This window comes from Bidens hawaiensis, unplaced genomic scaffold (assembly GCF_021521415.1).
Source record: "Bidens hawaiensis isolate Kalapana, Puna unplaced genomic scaffold, B.hawaiensis_p1.1 tig00046268_1, whole genome shotgun sequence".
In the NCBI taxonomy this organism is placed as follows: Eukaryota; Viridiplantae; Streptophyta; class Magnoliopsida; order Asterales; family Asteraceae; genus Bidens; species Bidens hawaiensis.
Window position 1 is genome coordinate 537 of NW_027498264.1, and position 17,790 is coordinate 18,326.

Sequence of the window (17,790 nt, forward strand, 5' to 3'; positions counted from 1 at the left end):
TCACCATTTTGGCGATCACCATATTGTTTTCCAATTTTCTCCGATGAATTCTTACACCCCATTGATTTAGCGTTTATTTTATTAATGAGATATGGCAATTAATATAGCTACTTAGAAATCTGAGGCTTCTTATCCAGGCAAACATCTATCGGAGTTATGCAAGGCTGAATACCCAAGTTTTGTCAAGTACTGTCTATGGCTGCTAGCTGAGGTTGCGGTCATTGCAGCGGATATTCCCGAAGGTTTGGTTGTCTTATTGTAAACTTAAAATACTATAATGATCAGACATGATGTGTTCAATAATATTTGTTCTATTTAACGTTTTCCTACTAATTTTTGATTCTGTTGTCGTTGATGTTAAAAGTCATTGGGACGGCTTTTGCTTTGAATATTTTATTCAAGATTCCAGTTTGGGTTGGAGTTCTTCTCACTGGTTTCAGCACCCTCCTGCTTCTTGGCCTACAAAAATATGGTGTAAGTTGACCGCCTTTTATAATTATAAGGCCTTCAAAAGAGTTTAAACTCATATAGGAAACAAAAGTTTTGTTTAGTGATAGCCAATGATACATAATAAAATTGCACTAAAAGTGGATTTTGCCAAGAAAGTTGAGAGGTTGTGCAGACGACCTCTCAAACTATGCTATGCTAGATCCGACCCTCGTAGAAAGCATAATCCTCACACGTGTGTACGTTGCCTTTCTATCCTTCCATCATGGTTTGATATAAATGACTTAATATAGTAATTATATTTCTTAAACTACTTTGTCGTGTTCTATTTAAAACATCGTTTACTATCCGCATGCTTTCTAGACATGAACTTCAAAGTCTAAGTCATTAAAGGGAAAAAAACATTGTGCAATAACCGCATTTGACTATATCATTTGTCAACTAAAATAATGACACATATTTTTATTATAAATTGATCCACTCGCGCAAGACTACGCATTCTTGCACCTATGGCTTCAGGTTGGCGCAAGCCTATTAAGATTCATGTTGGCGCAAGACTTACTAATGCACGCTTGTGACATGAAGAATTAAAAAAAAGAAAAAAAGAAAAAAGAATTACAATTCAACACTCTAAGGCCAAGCATAGTGGGGGCGAGGAGGAGGGCGATTTGGGGCGACAAAGAGGAGGAATACCCCCCCCCCCCCCCGCAATAAAGGGGCGGGGGCAGGGGTTAATTGTCGCCGTGGAAGAAGAAGAAAATATTATTATTTTATTAATATGTGTTATATATATGTATATATATATATATATTATATTACTATTGTAATCCCTACACCATCATTACACGTCAAAAACAAATTTTCACTCATTGCTGACTGGGCGCCACATGACGTAAAACACCCGAATTTGTAGACCCTTCGCTACGCATAGCCTATCAGCATATCATGAAAAGAAAACAAAATCAGAATAAATTAAAAAAAATTATCATTATAAAAAAGAATATAATGAATAACTTTACGTGGACAAATATCGCAACGTATGATACAATTGCTTTAATTCGCTCCTCGTCCCGCGAGTTACCTACCTTTACAAATAGTTTCAGATTTCACCTACAAATACAAATGATTATTCTAAACCATCGGTAAATTATTTGACGATTTTCTTGTATTTAATTTGTAAACATCAACCGTTTTACCGGACACAAAGTCTTCAAACCCAAGAAAATTCTAATAAAAAAGGGAAGATGGAGGAGAGTTTCATAAGTGGCGCCGTATAATTATCAAAATTTAAAAGAGAACTAAAGGGATAACTATATATAAGTATAACTAGTTTAGAACCCGCGTGATACACGGGTTAGTAAAAAATATATAATAAAAAAAACACATGTGCTACATAGGGTAATAATAAAACAAAACCGATAAATAAATGATAATATAAACAATTACAAACATTTTTATTAATATAATAAAATTACCAATAATATACACGTAATAGACATTAGTGTTTTGTAGTAGTTATCAAACGTTACAAAACCTTAAAGTTTTTTATTGGTAAGCTTTCATAGAGAATATATATATATATATATATATATATATATATATATAGGTCATGTTGTACAAAGTTATATAAAAATCTGAATAGAACTCTTTAATTTCAAACCAAAGTAATAAAATTTGAGAAGTCTCGTTTCATAAATTGAATTTAATTAAAGAGCTAAAATGATATAATTAATTTATCGAAACCCATGTTTTTAAACAAATCTCCTATGAATGTTTTAATTTTGTGTTGCATTCAATAAATCGATACCCATGATGATGAATATCGATTGAAACACATGTGAAAAGAAGAAATCAAACAAACCTTATAATTCCAATGTAGAAGACGAATGCAAAAGCAGACGGCGACATTAATTGAATATGTATAGTCTAATCGCATTTATACTTTGAATTAGGGTATAATCATTATAGAATTTGGGTTGAGGATTACATATAATTGTTAGGTTTAAGCCTGAATGATGAAATGGAATTGCTTTTGACGTAGTCTGGTTTGAAAAGTAGAAAAAAATGGTTGTTGAAAATCCACTGTTTTATTATATAGGTAGATATCATTCATTCTTTAAACTTTTTCGCCAATATAAGTTGTATGAAATTAAGATTGTTCACAAAAGTATATACAAATGTATATAGGTGAGGAAGCTAGAAGTATTGATAGCCATTCTAGTTTTCATCATGGCCGGTTGTTTCTTTGGAGAAATGAGCTATGTGAAACCACCCGCTGGCGATGTGCTAAAGGGAATGTTTGTTCCAAAACTTAGTGGCCATGGTGCCACTGGTGACGCCATCGCACTACTTGGGGCACTTGTTATGCCGTATGACCCAAGCCAACACCTAAGAACTCATTTATTTTAGACAATTATTAACTTAACTGATATTTCATCTATTTCAACAGGCATAATCTTTTTCTCCATTCGGCTCTTGTTCTTTCGCGCAAGATACCAAACTCTGTTCGCGGGGTCAATGTAAGTCGTTTCAAGAATAAGGACAATCAAAAGGTATAAACCTAAGTTGGTGTCTAACTAGTTGATGTTTTATATAACAGGATGCATGCAGATACTTCCTGATCGAGAGTGGTATTGCACTTTTTGTGGCCTTCTTGATCAACGTCTCAATCATAGCTGTTTCTGGCACTGTTTGCTCGGCCGAAAACCTGTCAAGTGATGCGTTGGATCGCTGCAACGATCTTTCCCTGGACTCAGCTTCATTTCTTCTTAAAGTAAAAATTATAAAACAAATTGGATTTTAATATTCCAAAGTGTGACCAATAGTTCATACAGGCAATGTGAGCATTGACACTTCTAACTTTCGATTTCGTTTCCAATGGCAATTTCAGTCTACTGAAAAAATAACTTTGTTTTTTCACAAAAAAATAATTGACTTAACTCGATCATAATATTGTAAATTATTTTGAAACCATGTAAATGAAAATTGGTGGCAAACAAAGTTACTTTTCTGCTACTTTATGATGCTATCCTTGCAACGAAAGTGAAAATTAAGAGTATTATTAGTCATGTTGTCGGTATAAATCATTATCACTCAGTTAGTCATAGTCTTGATTATTAAAATCCAACTTGTCTTATATATTTGAGCATATTATAGCTAATATCTGAAGAACTTTGATAATAAAAGGATTCTTAGTTAAGTCACCAATTTGCTACACAGAATGTTTTGGGAAAGTCTAGTTCTACTCTTTATTCTATTGCACTGTTAGCTTCTGGCCAGAGTTCAACCATCACCGGTACTTATGCAGGACAATTTATTATGCAGGTTAGAAAGTAATTTTTGCAATGTATCAACCATCGTTTAAACGAAAATCTAATCTAAAATACACTAATCTAGCGAAGAAGAGAAAACAAGTTATTGCAAATTATATAACAGTTAGCAATGTCATTAATTTCGATACAATGTTAAGTTTTTTTTAATAATAAAGGTGGCACTGACTACACCAACATGCTATTGTAGGGATTTTTGGACTTAAAGATGAGAAAATGGCTAAGGAACTTGATAACAAGGTGCATCGCCATTACACCTAGTTTAATAGTGTCAATCATTGGCGGGTCTTCTGGTGCTGGAAGATTAATCGTTATCGCATCGGTTTGTGTCTCACAGTTTCCATAATTTAACATTTCTAATCCATTTCCAGGTTTCTTTAAGTTGAATTGTCTAACAATATTTGGCAGATGATATTATCCTTTGAACTTCCTTTTGCCTTAATTCCACTCCTTAAATTTAGTAGCACAACCATTAAAATGGGTCCATACAAGAACTCGATGATTGTGAGTTATCGTCCTTTATTTCTATACACTTTTAGATACGAAGTGGTTGAAGTTCATAGAAGATATGACACTATCTTGTGCAGATCATCGTTTTTTCTTGGGTTCTAGGACTTGGGATTATCGGCATCAACATTTACTACTTGACCACATCTTTCGTTGATTGGCTAATTCATAGCACTTTGCCTAGAGTTGCAAATGTTTTCATCGGGCTAGCAGTGTTCCCCATCATGGCAATCTATGTACTATCTGTACTCTACCTTATGTTCCGTAAGGATGTTGTTGTAACCTTTATTGAACCAACAAAACTTGATCTGAGTGCTCAAGTTAGGATGGAGAGTGGGGACAATGGTATTGGTAGAGGGCATGAGATGACGAATGCTCCTTACAGAGAGGATCTAGCGGATATCCCATTTCCAGAATAGAGCATCTAACATGTCTTATGGCCTTAATATGTTCTTCGTGACTACAGATTAAGTTTCAGGTTGGTTCAACAGATTGCCTATTCTTAACAAATTAATGAGAATTATGTTGTGAGCTATAACCCACTTATAAATTATTGTCACCGTCAAAGTGTCATGTGTTATGCTTTTATACCTAGTAAATGCTTAGTTGTGTCCTTATGAACATAACTATAGCCTATAGTTAATGTTAAAGAAGGTAAATATGAAATTATATGTACTTTTTTTATTGGTTTGCTTTGTTTTTTTTTTTTTTTTTGTTTTGTTTTGTAAGAGAGAGAAGAACTGAAATGTTATATTGATCATTAGTGAATTTAGCTTGGTTGCCAAACAAACTATTATCAGTTGGTTTAATCAGCTGCTTCCTCTTGATGATGCAATATTTGGTAGGCCAGCGCAAAAATGATCTATCGAATATCACATATATGACACCACCTACGGGTTTGTTGACTTGATTCGACCACGCTATATGTGCCTCAAATACATCCCTATTTATTTTCTGTTGGGATTCACTAGTCATGTTTTATATGCCTGTTTAGATTGACAAGAAAATATTTACCACCGGGAATTAATAGTTTTGCGACACCTTTAATTGAGCGTTTGCATTATTACGGGGAGAGGAGTGCCATCTGGTATGGGTGATCGGATACCATACCCGATTGGTTAGCACCGCCGCCGCGATATCAAACCTGAAATTGCGTGCCCAAAATGGGCGAGAAGTAGCCCAAGGAATTGAAGAGAAAAGAGCCGTTGGTGGTCAAATATTACCGTTAATTTGATGATTATAATAATGAGAAAGCTTTATACCCCTTTTAGATACATTTCACACATTAATCTTTGCAACTCAATAGTATTTTTCAAACACATTTCACACATTAATCTTTTCTACTCATCTTCCATACTCAACCTTCTCAAATAAATTTTTATTCTTTACAAAAATGAACTTTATGGGCGATGGGATCGTGATGTCATTCCTCCTATCGACAAGGATGTAGATATTTTTTCGAACAATAGTAGTTAAGTTTTTTCAACAATTTTATAAGCTAACTCGAAGACGAATACACGGCTACATCTAAAAAAGACGTGTGCGGCATGACTGTGGAGGATATAGAAGAGAAATATGAATTGCCGCTAGAGGGCATAGACAGGAGGATGGGAAAGAGTTTTACGCTGTTGGAAAAATAAATTCGGTCGTTAAACAGCTTGCAATTGGTAATCCTCTAGACGAGTGCGATGAGTATCTATCTATTTATGTCCTCAAAGACTTCCTTTGAATGAATCCAATATTATTATAATGCAATTATTGAGTTATACGACATAGATTACTTGCGGCGTGACACGACTACAACTAAAAAAAGACGTGTGCGGCATGACTGTGGAGGTTATAGAAGAGAAATACGAATGGTTGCGGGAGGGCGTAGACAGGAGGATGGGAAAGAGTTCTACGCCGTTACAGAAAATATCTTCGATCGTTATATTACTTGCAACGGGTAATCCTCTAGATGAGTACGATGAGTATATATCTATTTATGTCCTTAAAGACTTCTCGTGAATGTATCCAATGTTTTTGTAATGCAATGATTGAGTTATATCACATAGATTTCTTGTATAAGCCGACTAGCCATGATGCTATGCTTTTGCACCAAACAAACTGTAACACCCCAACCAACGACCGAATACGTGGGGGCGAAACATTGGTTGCTCATAAGCTCGATAACACTAATTAAAGTGACAATATAATCATTTATATTATTAAAATCAAGTCACACATTTCAAAATTCAAATAAATCATACATTATCAATTTCCACGTTAAATATCCTAAAGGTATCACTAAGTAAACTCCAATCTTGAGTAACATTTACCTGCAACATGTATAAAATATAATTTGATCAACACAAATGTTGGTGAGCAATCGTAAAAATTTAATGTAGTATATAACGATAAATACGAATCATCTGTCAAGTGAGAATCCGAAACAAATGAAATGCTAAATAGACTATATACTAAATCCCGTTCTACTTTTCATAAAGCCAAAAGACTAGGGCTTGTGTTCGTGTTTCCGTTAGGCTTTCCATCATCAACAACTAAAAGCAGTAAACAAATTTCATATAGCAAATAACATATAGAACATGATAATTTATGACAAGACAACACACTTTGATAACAACATGAATCGTAATTTAATGGTAAAACTTGAAATAATTAGGAGGTAGTTTTAAAGGATATATGTCACACCCCCAAAAATAGTGAAAACGTAAAAAGGAGTTATGATATACTCACCTTAAAAAGCTAAAGCAAGCAAAAAACGAGAAAAACAAACTTTAAGCGAGCTGACTGATATCTAATCTAAAAATTTGGATAGAAAAGAATGAAAATAATAAATATGAATAACCATGGATTCGGTTAATTAATCCGGGATTTAACGAAAACTAAGTTTTAACAACAAAATTGAGTTTAACGCTATGACATGTCCAACATTTGGTTTTATTTATGAAATTTGGTATAAATATATTTATTAGTCATACTCTGGACAACTTAAATTTCTTTATTTAAGAAAAATGTAAGGCCCCGTTGTCGGTGCCTCACTTTTGACGTTGGATTTACTCATAAATACAGTTCTATTATTATAGTTAATTAAAACTTTACGCGTAATATAAAACTTCAACCATAAAATATTACATAACTTTCAAATATTGTCTTAACAACGTTCATAGTCGTTTAGCATAAAACATAGTCTTAAACATCATAAGATTTCCTTGAGATGCCAATATCTTCAATTCCATGTCATGTGTTTTCATCAAGCGAACTGCCTCAATCTACTCACCTACGTGCATACTAAAAGTCAGCTACGCTGAGTGAGTTCTAGTTAATCACATAACTTACTTTAGATACACATATACATGCCCGAAGGTACGCATTACATACATAACATGTGTATCATTCTTCCGTATATATTCATAACAAACCTTACATCATAAAGAGCATTTCGCCCTACATACCTCGGATAGTATTAGGGTCCAGTACCCTCCATCCTTGGATATTATTAGGGTCTGGTCTCCCTTCTTCCTTGGATATTATTAGGGTCCATTCTCCCTTCTTCCTCGGATATTATTAGGGTCTGGTACCCTCCATCCTTTGATATTATTAGGGTCCGGTGCCCTCCATCCTCGGATATTATTAGGTTCCGGTCTCCCTTTCTTTCCTATTATCATGCCATACCTTTCTATATATGTAATTGTAAGTCTCATTCATACATACATCATTCGTTCATCACATACAACAATCATATCATCAAACCATCACCCGGCATTGCATGCAATATCCGAAGATCGTTCACGCACCGACAAGCTTTCATTCACATTTAAGATGTACATAAATAACATACAAATCATACATGGCATACACTTACAATTTAAGGTAAGTGTATTAACTATCACATCGTGTATGCACACAGCCCCGAAAACATAACAAGAATGGGGCTAGATACTCACCTGAAATCGGTTACGTTCACCGTTAATGGTTATTCCTGTTTGAGCTGTGGGCGACTAACTGTATAATAATAATTACACGTATCAATTAACTATTACTACCCATATCGTGTTTCTAGTTTAATTATTACCCTCCACGAATAGGGGACCAGGGGCAGCGCCCCTTGCAGCAGGGTTCTAGGGGAGGCAGCCCCTAGCAGGGTCCAAGAGGAAGAGCCCCTGGCTGGGGTCGAGCTGTCTTAACACATTTTCCATTAGGATTTTAAGTTATTATTTAATTTAATAACTTAAAAAGTTTGAGGGCTTCTTTGTAATTAAATCATTCTTTTATAAGTTCAAGGACCATTCTGTAATTCTTTCAAACTTCCAATTCGTCCCAGTCCCCTTAACGAATGGGGTTCATAACGAATGAACCGATTCGTTACTTCATAACGAACTGGTCATCATCATAACAAATTGGACCTTAACGAACTGGTCATCATCATAACGAATTGGACCTTAACGAACTGGTCATCATCATAACGAATTGGACCTTAACGAACTGGTCATCATCATAACGAATTGGACTTAACAAACTGGGGCTAGTTCGTCATTCTATCATTAACGAATCAAATCACGAATTAAGGCTAATTAGTTAAACCTCCATTAACGAATTAGGGTTAGGTCAGAGAATGTCAGAAACATTCTCTGACATTTCGTTAACCTCGTACCTTGTACCCGCCGCCTTTCCGGCGTCGTCACCGCCGGAAAACCGGGCAGTGGCCGGAAAAGCGTAATTTTTGCACCGTTTTCACCGTTTTCGTCATGTTCGATCCAGATCTGAGATAGGGTGACCCCTAGGCTCATCTTTTGATCGGCTTATACCCGATTCCACCCGGATCTCGTGACTTTAACGGTTTAAAGGTGTCGGCTCGTCGTTTCGTGACTAAATCTAACGGGTTTGAGTTCATACAATATCATACTATCATTACCTTGGATCGGTGCTTGGTTTACCCTTGGGTTCGGCTAGAGAGAAAAAGAGAAAGTAGAGAGAGATCTTAAGTGTGTATTTTGGGTGGTGTATGGAATATGTGAAATGAATGAATTAATGAGAATTTATGGTTTATATATATTATGGATCATGGGCTTAAGCCGATGGTCTTTTCTTCTTTCTTTTTTTTTAACCCAAGTCTATAACTCATATCCATTTAACCCAACACAAGCCCGACTCATAGTAACTCACAACTTGTTTTATTAACTTAAACGAGAAAACGGGATGTTACAAGTCTTCCCTCCTTAAAGAGGTTTCGTCCCCGAAACCTAACTATTACTGAAACAATTCTAGATAGAACTTGCACGTCTCTTCTTCAACTTCCCAAGTAGCATCTGAACCCTTGCGATGCTTCCATATCACTTTCACTAAAGGTATAACCTTGTGATGAAGTTGCTTCTCCTAGCGGTCAACTATCTCGATCGGTTGTTCAATATAGTTCAAATGTTCATCAACCTCACTCTCCATTAATGGCACATGGGACGTGTCATCCGCCAAACATTATCTCAGATGAGAAACATGGAAGGTTGAATGAATTCCTTCTAACTCTTTGGGCAAATCCAGCTTATAAGCCACTTCACCCACACAATCTATAATCTTAAATGGTCCAATGTACCTCGGACTCAACTTCCCCATCTTTCTAAAACGGATGATCCCATTCCAAGGCAAGACCTTGAGCATCACATTGTCACCAACGTTAAACTCAATCGATCGTCGCCGCTTATCAGCATACGACTTATGTCTGTCTTGAGCAACTTTCATTCTTGCTTTGATCTGATCGAACTTTGAAGAAGTTTCTTGCACAACTTCTAAACTTCCCATCTCTTTCTGACCAATCTCCTCACAACATACCGGGGTTCTACATCGTCTACCGTAAAGCATCTCAAACGTTGGCATACCAATACTTGAATGGTAGTTGTTATTATAGGAGAACTCTGCCTGATGCAGATGATCATCCCAACTTCCTCCAAAGTCTAAGACACAAGAACGTAGCATATCCTCAAGGGTTTGGATCGTCCTTCCAGACAGTCCATCTGTTTGAGGATGATACGCCGTACTGATGTTCAATCTCGTTCCCATAGCTTCATTGAACTTCTTCCAGAATCTCGAAGTGAATCGAGTATCTCTATCAGACACGATCGATAACGGCACTCCATGCTTATATACAAGCTTGCTAATGTTTCTGACGAGATAGCCTCTCGTATAGGCAGAAGTGAGCACTCTTTGTCAAACGGTCCACAATCACCCAGATGGTATCATGATGTTTAGCTGTACGAGGTATCTTAGTTATGAAATCCATGGTGATGTGTTCCCATTTCCATTTGGGTATCTCTAGCGGTCGCATTTTCCCGTAAGGCCTCTATTGCTCTGTTTTTACTTGTAAACAAGTTAAGCACTTAATCTACTACATCATTCTTCATTCCTGGCCACCAGTAGTCTATTTTCAAATCTTGGTACATCTTTGTAGTTCCTGGATGAATTGAATATCTTGACTTATGAGCTTCGTCTAAGATTCGACCTCTAAGATCTCCATGGCGTGGAATCCACATACGATCAAACCTAGTCTTGACACCATGCGTGTTTTCTTTCATCTCATCTTGCTTACCGAAAATCCTTTCTTTCTTTATTAGCCCTTCATTTATCAACACTTCTGACTGCACTTTGATGATTTCTTCAAATAGGCTTGAGTTCATAATCAGCTGGTACGACTTCATTATTGCAATGACTTCCTCGTTCTTACGACTTAGCGCGTCGGCGACCACATTAGCTTTACCAGGATAGTATTTAGTGTCACGGTCGTAATACTTTATTAACTCTAACCATATTCTCTGCCTCATGTTCAATTCCTTCTGCTCGAAGAAGTACTTTAAGCTCTTATGATCTGTGTAAATGGTACACTTAGTACCATACAGATAATGCCTCCATATCTTGAGAGCGTGCACTACTGCTGCTAGCTCTAAGTCATGTGTCGGATAAGTACTCTCATGGACTTTCAACTATCTAGATGCGTAAGCTATCACTTTTCCTCGTTTCATCGACACGCATCCTAACCAACGATGCGAAGCATCAGTACAAACAACCAAATCCTCGTCACCATCGGGTAAGGCAAGGATTGGAGCTTGCGTGAGTCTCTTCTTTAACTCCTCAAAATCCTCTTCTTGAAACTTACCCCAACTGAATATTATCGACTTTCGGGTCATACCAGTCAACGGTGCGGCTATCTTGGAGAAGCCTTCGATGAATATCCTATAGTAGCCAGCTAACCATAAGAAGTTTCGTATATCAGTCGGATTCTGCGGAGTCTTCCAATTTGTTATGGCCTCAAGCTTAGCTGGGTCCACGGTAATACCTTCAGGATAAATCACGTGACCTAGAAATTGCACTTCTCTCAACCAAAACGCGCATTTCGAAAACTTAGCGTACAACTTTTCTTTCTTCGGAGTCTCCAAAACTTCTCTCAGATGCTCGGCATGATCAGACTCGCTTTTTGAGTAAATCAATATATCATCGATGAAGATGATAACTGACTTATCCAACATCGGCCGACACACCCTATTCATCATATCCATATATGCTGCAAGAGCATTTGTTAGACCAAATGACATAACGAGGAACTCGTAGTGTCCATACAGAGGAACATCGGCCGACACACCCTATTCATCATATCCGAAATGTTGTTTTAGGGATGTCTGCCTCTTTCACTTTCAATCGATGATAGCCAGATCTGAGATCTATTCGTGCGAACCAACTTGATCCATGCGGTTAGTCAAACAGATCATCAATCCTTGGCAAAGGATATCTATTCTTTACCGTAAGCTTATTCAACTCGCGATAGTCCATGCACATCCACATATTTCCATCCTTCTTCTTCACGAATAACACTGGTGCACCTCACGGGGAAACACTTGGTCTAATAAAGCCTTTGTTGAGGATTTCTTGTAGTTAGGAAATCAGTTCTTTCATCTCGAACGGCGCTAGACGGTAAGGTGCTTTTGCGACGGGTTGGGCTCCTGGTACTAAATCTATCTAGAATTCTATCTCTCGCTCCGGAGGCAACCCCAGAAGATCCTCAGGGAATCCTTCTGGTAGTCGCGCACGATAGGAACATCTTTCATTTCTTTTGTCTCGACCGTAGCGTTGACAACATACGCCAGGTAGGCACCGCACCCTTGCCTAAAAAACCCTCGGCTTTTATCATCGAAATGACATTAAGCCCAGAACTTTCCTTATCCCCATAAATCGTCACCGCACTACCATCCACGGATTTTAATCTTGTTATCCTACTCTTACACACTATCTAAGCTTCATACTCAGACAACCAATCCATTCCTATAACCACATCGAACCCTCCTAAGGTCATAACGTACAAGGTAACAGGAAACTCCTGTCCCTCTAATTCTATCTTACAATCTTTAACCATTTTCATTATTTTAACCGAGGTGTCACTAGCGGTTTCTATTATGAAATTTTCAGATACTTGGTAACATTTCATTTTAGCTAATTTTACTAAATGTCGTAGCTACAAAGCTTCTATTCGCACCCAAATCGAACAATACAGAAGTAGAAATACCATTTACTAGAAACCTACCTGTCACAACATCAGGAATTTGTCTGGCTTGTTCCTGAGTCAGCATGTAAGCCCTAGTCCTTGGCCTAGCTTGTTCAGGTGCCTTCTTCCCACTTCCCTTGGATTCACCCTCAGTGTATTACCTTGCAAAATGACCCGTCTTACCGCACTTACAACATGCGGATTTTGCATTGCATTCGTTAGCATAGTGCCCCATCTTCCCACACTTATAGCAGGCATTTTTCCCCTGTCTACACTCTCCACCATGAGCCTTTCCACATTTGTGACACACATCCGAACCAGTACCCCACTTGAACTCGCCACCATGCACCTTTCCACATGTCTTGCATGTCTTTCTCTCCCACACCTTCTGCTTCTTGTCCTTAGGGTTCCATAACTGAGTACCTGATCGTTTGACAGTAGCGAACCATTTCTTATCCTTCTTTTCTTTCTCCACCACGTCACTTGCCAACAAGTCGTCGCAAACCATTTCTGCGAGCCCTACAGCAGAATCAAAGGTACCAGGTCTACTAGCCTTGATCAAGACGCGAACATTCTGTGGCAGTCCCCTAATGTGACACTTGATCCGCTTGGCCTTAGTGTTCACCATGTCTGGCACCAACCGTGACATGCGGTTGAATTTAGTGGTGTATTCGCGGTGCGTCATCTTACCGCCTTCAGACTCAAGAACTTCATTTCAACCCTTTCAACCTCTGCATCCGCACAAAACCTCTTCATCACTAATTCCTTCAGATCGTCCCACCTCATAGCTTTGATCTCCTCTCGGGTCTTCCTCTGTTCAAAAGATTACCACCAGTACATGGCTTCATCACCAAACGATTGGGTGGCATAATCTACAGCTTGATCAGGACGACACTCGCTAATCCGAATAACCTTATACATTGCGGTTATCCATTGGAGAGTAGCGATTGCGTCCGCTAAACTAGTAATCTTCGGCGGGTCGCAACATTTGAACGACTTGTAGTTACACCCGCCTCGGCCTCTCTTCACAGATCAAACTTCGCTCGAGTCACCCTTCTCTCCTTCATCATCTTTCTTACTCTTTTCCCCAGACTTCTCAGTAGTCCTCGCATGGCTTCCGCTAGACTTTTCGGGATTCCAGTTCTTCACAGCAGCTGCTACCGCTTGAGCAATGGCAGCTTGAACAATAGGGTCAAGTTGATACCTTTCGTTGTTACTCGTATTTCGACGCTTCCTTCTTCCCTTGTGTTAGTAACTGATTCTTAAGAAGGATCTCGGACAATACGTGGCCTACTGCGACGTCCCGTACGACCTCCTTGTCTGACGACCTTTCTTGCTCCAGCCATTTGTATTCTATATGAAAACACAAACTTCATCACTTAAGGAACCATTTAGTACAAGGATAGTAAGGCTAACAGGTAATAACAGTGGCCAGATGTGATTAGCTAATCACGTTACTTTTCGTGTCCTATACACTTCTCTTTATGAGTCTATTTGTGCTAAGTTCTACTTCTAAACAGTTAATCAATCAGATAATCAATTAATCCTATCCCTAATATTCACATATTCTTTCTTTAGCAATTAAGCTAACATCAACATACGTTATTTAATCATACCTTTACCTTTACTAAGCTTTCTTGAGTGACACATGGCTATCTTGAACTGGCATCTTCTTTCTTTTCTTACTTGAATCCTATTCTCTGTTCGAGTCTAAGCATGTAGGATGCTTAAATCTCTCAAACTTTGCTCTGATACCAACTTGTAAGGCCCCGTTACCGGTGCCTCACTTTTGACGTTGGATTTACTCATAAACACAGTTCTATTACAGAGTTAATTAAAACTTTACGCGGAATATAAATCTTCAACCATAAAATATTACATAACTTTCAAATATTGTCTTAACGATGTTCATAGTCGTTTAAACATAAAACATAGTCTTAAAACATCATAAAATTTTCTTGAGATGCCAGTATCTTCAATTCCATGCCATGTGGCTTCATCAAGCGAACTGCCTCAATCTACTAACCTGCGTGCATACTAAAAGTCAGCTATGCTGAGTGAGTTCTAGTTAATCACATAACTTACTTTTCATGCACATATACGTGCCCGAAGGTACGCATTACATACATAACATGTGCATCATTCTTCCTTATATATTCATAACTAACCTTACATCATAAAGAACATTTCGCCCTACATACCTCGGATATTATTAGGGTCCGGTACCCTCCATCCTAGGATATTATTAGGGTCCGGTCTCCCTTCTTGCTCGGATATTATTAGGGTCCGGTCTCCCTTCTTCCTCGGATATTATTAGGGTCCGGTACCCTCCATCCTCGGATATTATTAAGGTCCGGTACCCTCTATCCTCGGATATTATTAGGGTCCGGTCTCTCTTTCTTTCCTACTATTATGCCATACCTTTCTATATATGTAATTGTAAGTCTCATTCGTACATACATCATTCGTTCATCACATACAACAATCATATCTTCAAACCATCACCCGGCAGTGCATGCAATATCCAAAGATTGTTCACCCACCGACAAGTTTTCATTCACATTTAAGATGTACATAAATAACATACAAATCATACATGGCATACACTTACCATTTAAGGTAAGTGTCTCAACTATCACATCGAGTATGCACATAACCCTTTAAACATAACTAGGAATGGGGCTAGAAACTCACCTAAACTCGGTTACGTTCAACGTTAATGGTTATTCCTTTCTTGAGCTGTGCGCAACTAACTGTACAACAATTACACGTATCAATTAACTATTACTACCCATATCGTGTTTCTAGTTTAATTATTACCCTCAACGAACGGGGGTCCGGGGGCAGCGGGGTTGCTAGGGGCGGCAACCCCTAACAGGGTCCAAGGGGTAGAGCCCCTGGCTGGGGTCGAGCTGTCTTAACAAATTTCCATTAGGATTTTAAGTTATTATTTAATTTGCTAACTTAAAAAGTTCGAGGGATTATTTGTAATTAAATCATTCTTTTCTAAGTCCAGGGACCATTCTGTAATTCTTTCAAACTTCCAATTCGTCCCGGTCCCCTTAACGAATGGGGTTCATAACGAATGAACCCATTTGTTACTTCATAACGAACTGGTCATCATCATAACGAATTGGACTTAACGATGTTCAATATCGTTCTTTCAGACTGTCCATCTGTTTGAGGATGATACGCCGTACTGATGTTCAATCTCGTTCCCATAGCTTCATAACTTCTTCCAAAATCTCGAAGTGAATCGAGTATCTCTATCAGACATGATCGATAATGGTACTCCATGCCTAGATACAACCTCTTTAATGAACAAGCTTGCTAACGTTTCTGACGAGATAGCCTCTTGTATAGGCAAAAATTGAGCACTCTTGGTCAAACGGTTCACAATAACCCAGATGGTATTGTGGCAGCAATCCAATTTTATATAATTATTATTATTTTTTTTATTTTTAACTAGTTTTTAAGCTGGCTCGTTTCGTCGAGAAGGTCATTAAATCTCGAACAATGGTAAAACCTAACCGTTGAGCTGGTAAGTCGATGCGAATTCGGTCGTTTTGTGACGCACATTATCGTACTGGAATTAAAAAATATAAAATAAAAAAATATAAAAAATGAGTGAACTAACGGGGTGACATCGGTTGGTAAAACTTGAGCGTTGGTAAAACCGGACCATTGTCAATCCTGGGCATTGAGGTGGTGAGTCTATTGGATTAAAACCAAAACATTGGCTTTCACAATGACTCGATATGAATTCTATCGGTATCAATTAGGTTCGTTACATGTACGTGAACTAAAGCTAAAAAAATAATTTCGTCATATTTAATAGTAATAAAAAACTAAAACATAGTTAAAAAAATCTAATGCAACAATCGACACATAAATACATAGATGGACACAAAAAAAAAGCCAAAAAAAGTGCTACAATGGGGAGTTGAACTTTGGCAATTAAGGATACAGGTGAGTCTACTGGATTAAAACAGAGGCATTGGCCTTACGATAACTCGATACGAATTCTATTAATATCAATTAGGTTCATTACATGCATGTGAACTAAAACTAAAAAATAATTTCATTATATTTATTAGTAATAAACAGCTAAAACATAATTAAAAGAATCTAATACAACAATCCATACATGGATGGATACAAAGAAAAAGCCAAAAAAAAGTGATACAATGGGGAGTTGAACTTGAGCAATTAAGGATACAAAGATAAAGCTATAAAAAAAATGCTACAATGGGGACTTGAACTTGAGCAAATTAGTAAATCAAGAATTAGAAAATATCCCACTAATCATCAAAACAAATAAATAACTTGAATAAATAATGAAAGTAATTATATACATAATCAAATTCATAACCTTAAAAAACTTTAATAACACCAAAGTTCTTAATTATACTAATTTATAATAATTATATTTACTTATATAAATATAATTTAACTTTGAAAAATTATGTAAAATACCCTGTAGTTATATAAGAAATAAATTTATCATTTAAGATATCTAGAAATTTAAAACGGGTCAATTTATGGTTTGGAAATTGTCAAATGTCACATTGTTCCCTAATTTTAAAAATTTCGTTTCAAAATTAAAGAAAAACTTTGGCAAAAGTAATTTACTAAAAATAAAACGGTTTTATATATAAAAAAATATAACATGGATCTTCGAGTTTCCTGAAAAATGCTAAAATTGAAAAATATGGCAATGACACTTATATATAGGATGTACCGGCAGCGTATCTACCGTGTCCTTACCATATCGCCTTTACACCATTGTCCAAGATCACCCTTGGTTATGAGTTATGGCACACGCCTGTATGTACCATGATTTCTATGCAAGGATTTTGATAATTACGCGTCGACCCATAACTATTTAAATTGTCGGATATACCACATGGTCTATCAAGTTGTATGACTTTATAAAGCAAAAATAATTAAATTTAAACTATAACTTGTGGACACTAATTTAGT

At 37.2% G+C, this 17,790-nt stretch overlaps 1 protein-coding gene across 1 annotated transcript; it reads left to right on the forward strand.

Annotated features, from left to right (window-relative positions):
- Window positions 1–372: 372 nt before the first annotated feature.
- LOC143596350 (metal transporter Nramp6.1-like) lies at window positions 373–4,704 on the forward strand. The gene is made up of 8 exons (XM_077075146.1): window positions 373–474; window positions 2,635–2,816; window positions 2,897–2,966; window positions 3,047–3,220; window positions 3,667–3,771; window positions 3,967–4,098; window positions 4,185–4,280; window positions 4,364–4,704. The coding sequence occupies exons 2-8, from the start codon at window positions 2,677–2,679 to the stop codon at window positions 4,700–4,702; spliced, it is 1,056 nt and encodes a 351-aa protein (XP_076931261.1). The 5' UTR covers window positions 373–474; window positions 2,635–2,676; the 3' UTR covers window positions 4,703–4,704.
- The last annotated feature ends 13,086 nt before the right edge of the window (window positions 4,705–17,790 follow it).

What these genes read in the sequence shown, in the direction of transcription:
- LOC143596350 (XM_077075146.1), top strand. Translation starts at nt 2,677, where the DNA reads ATGGCCGGTTGTTTCTTTGGAGAAATGAGCTATGTGAAACCACCCGCT. An exon ending in CTTGGGGCACTTGTTATGCC is followed by an intron (nt 2,817 to 2,896) that starts GTATGACCCAAG and finishes CTATTTCAACAG; the next exon opens with GCATAATCTTTTTCTCCATT. An exon ending in CAGGACAATTTATTATGCAG is followed by an intron (nt 3,772 to 3,966) that starts GTTAGAAAGTAA and finishes ATGCTATTGTAG; the next exon opens with GGATTTTTGGACTTAAAGAT.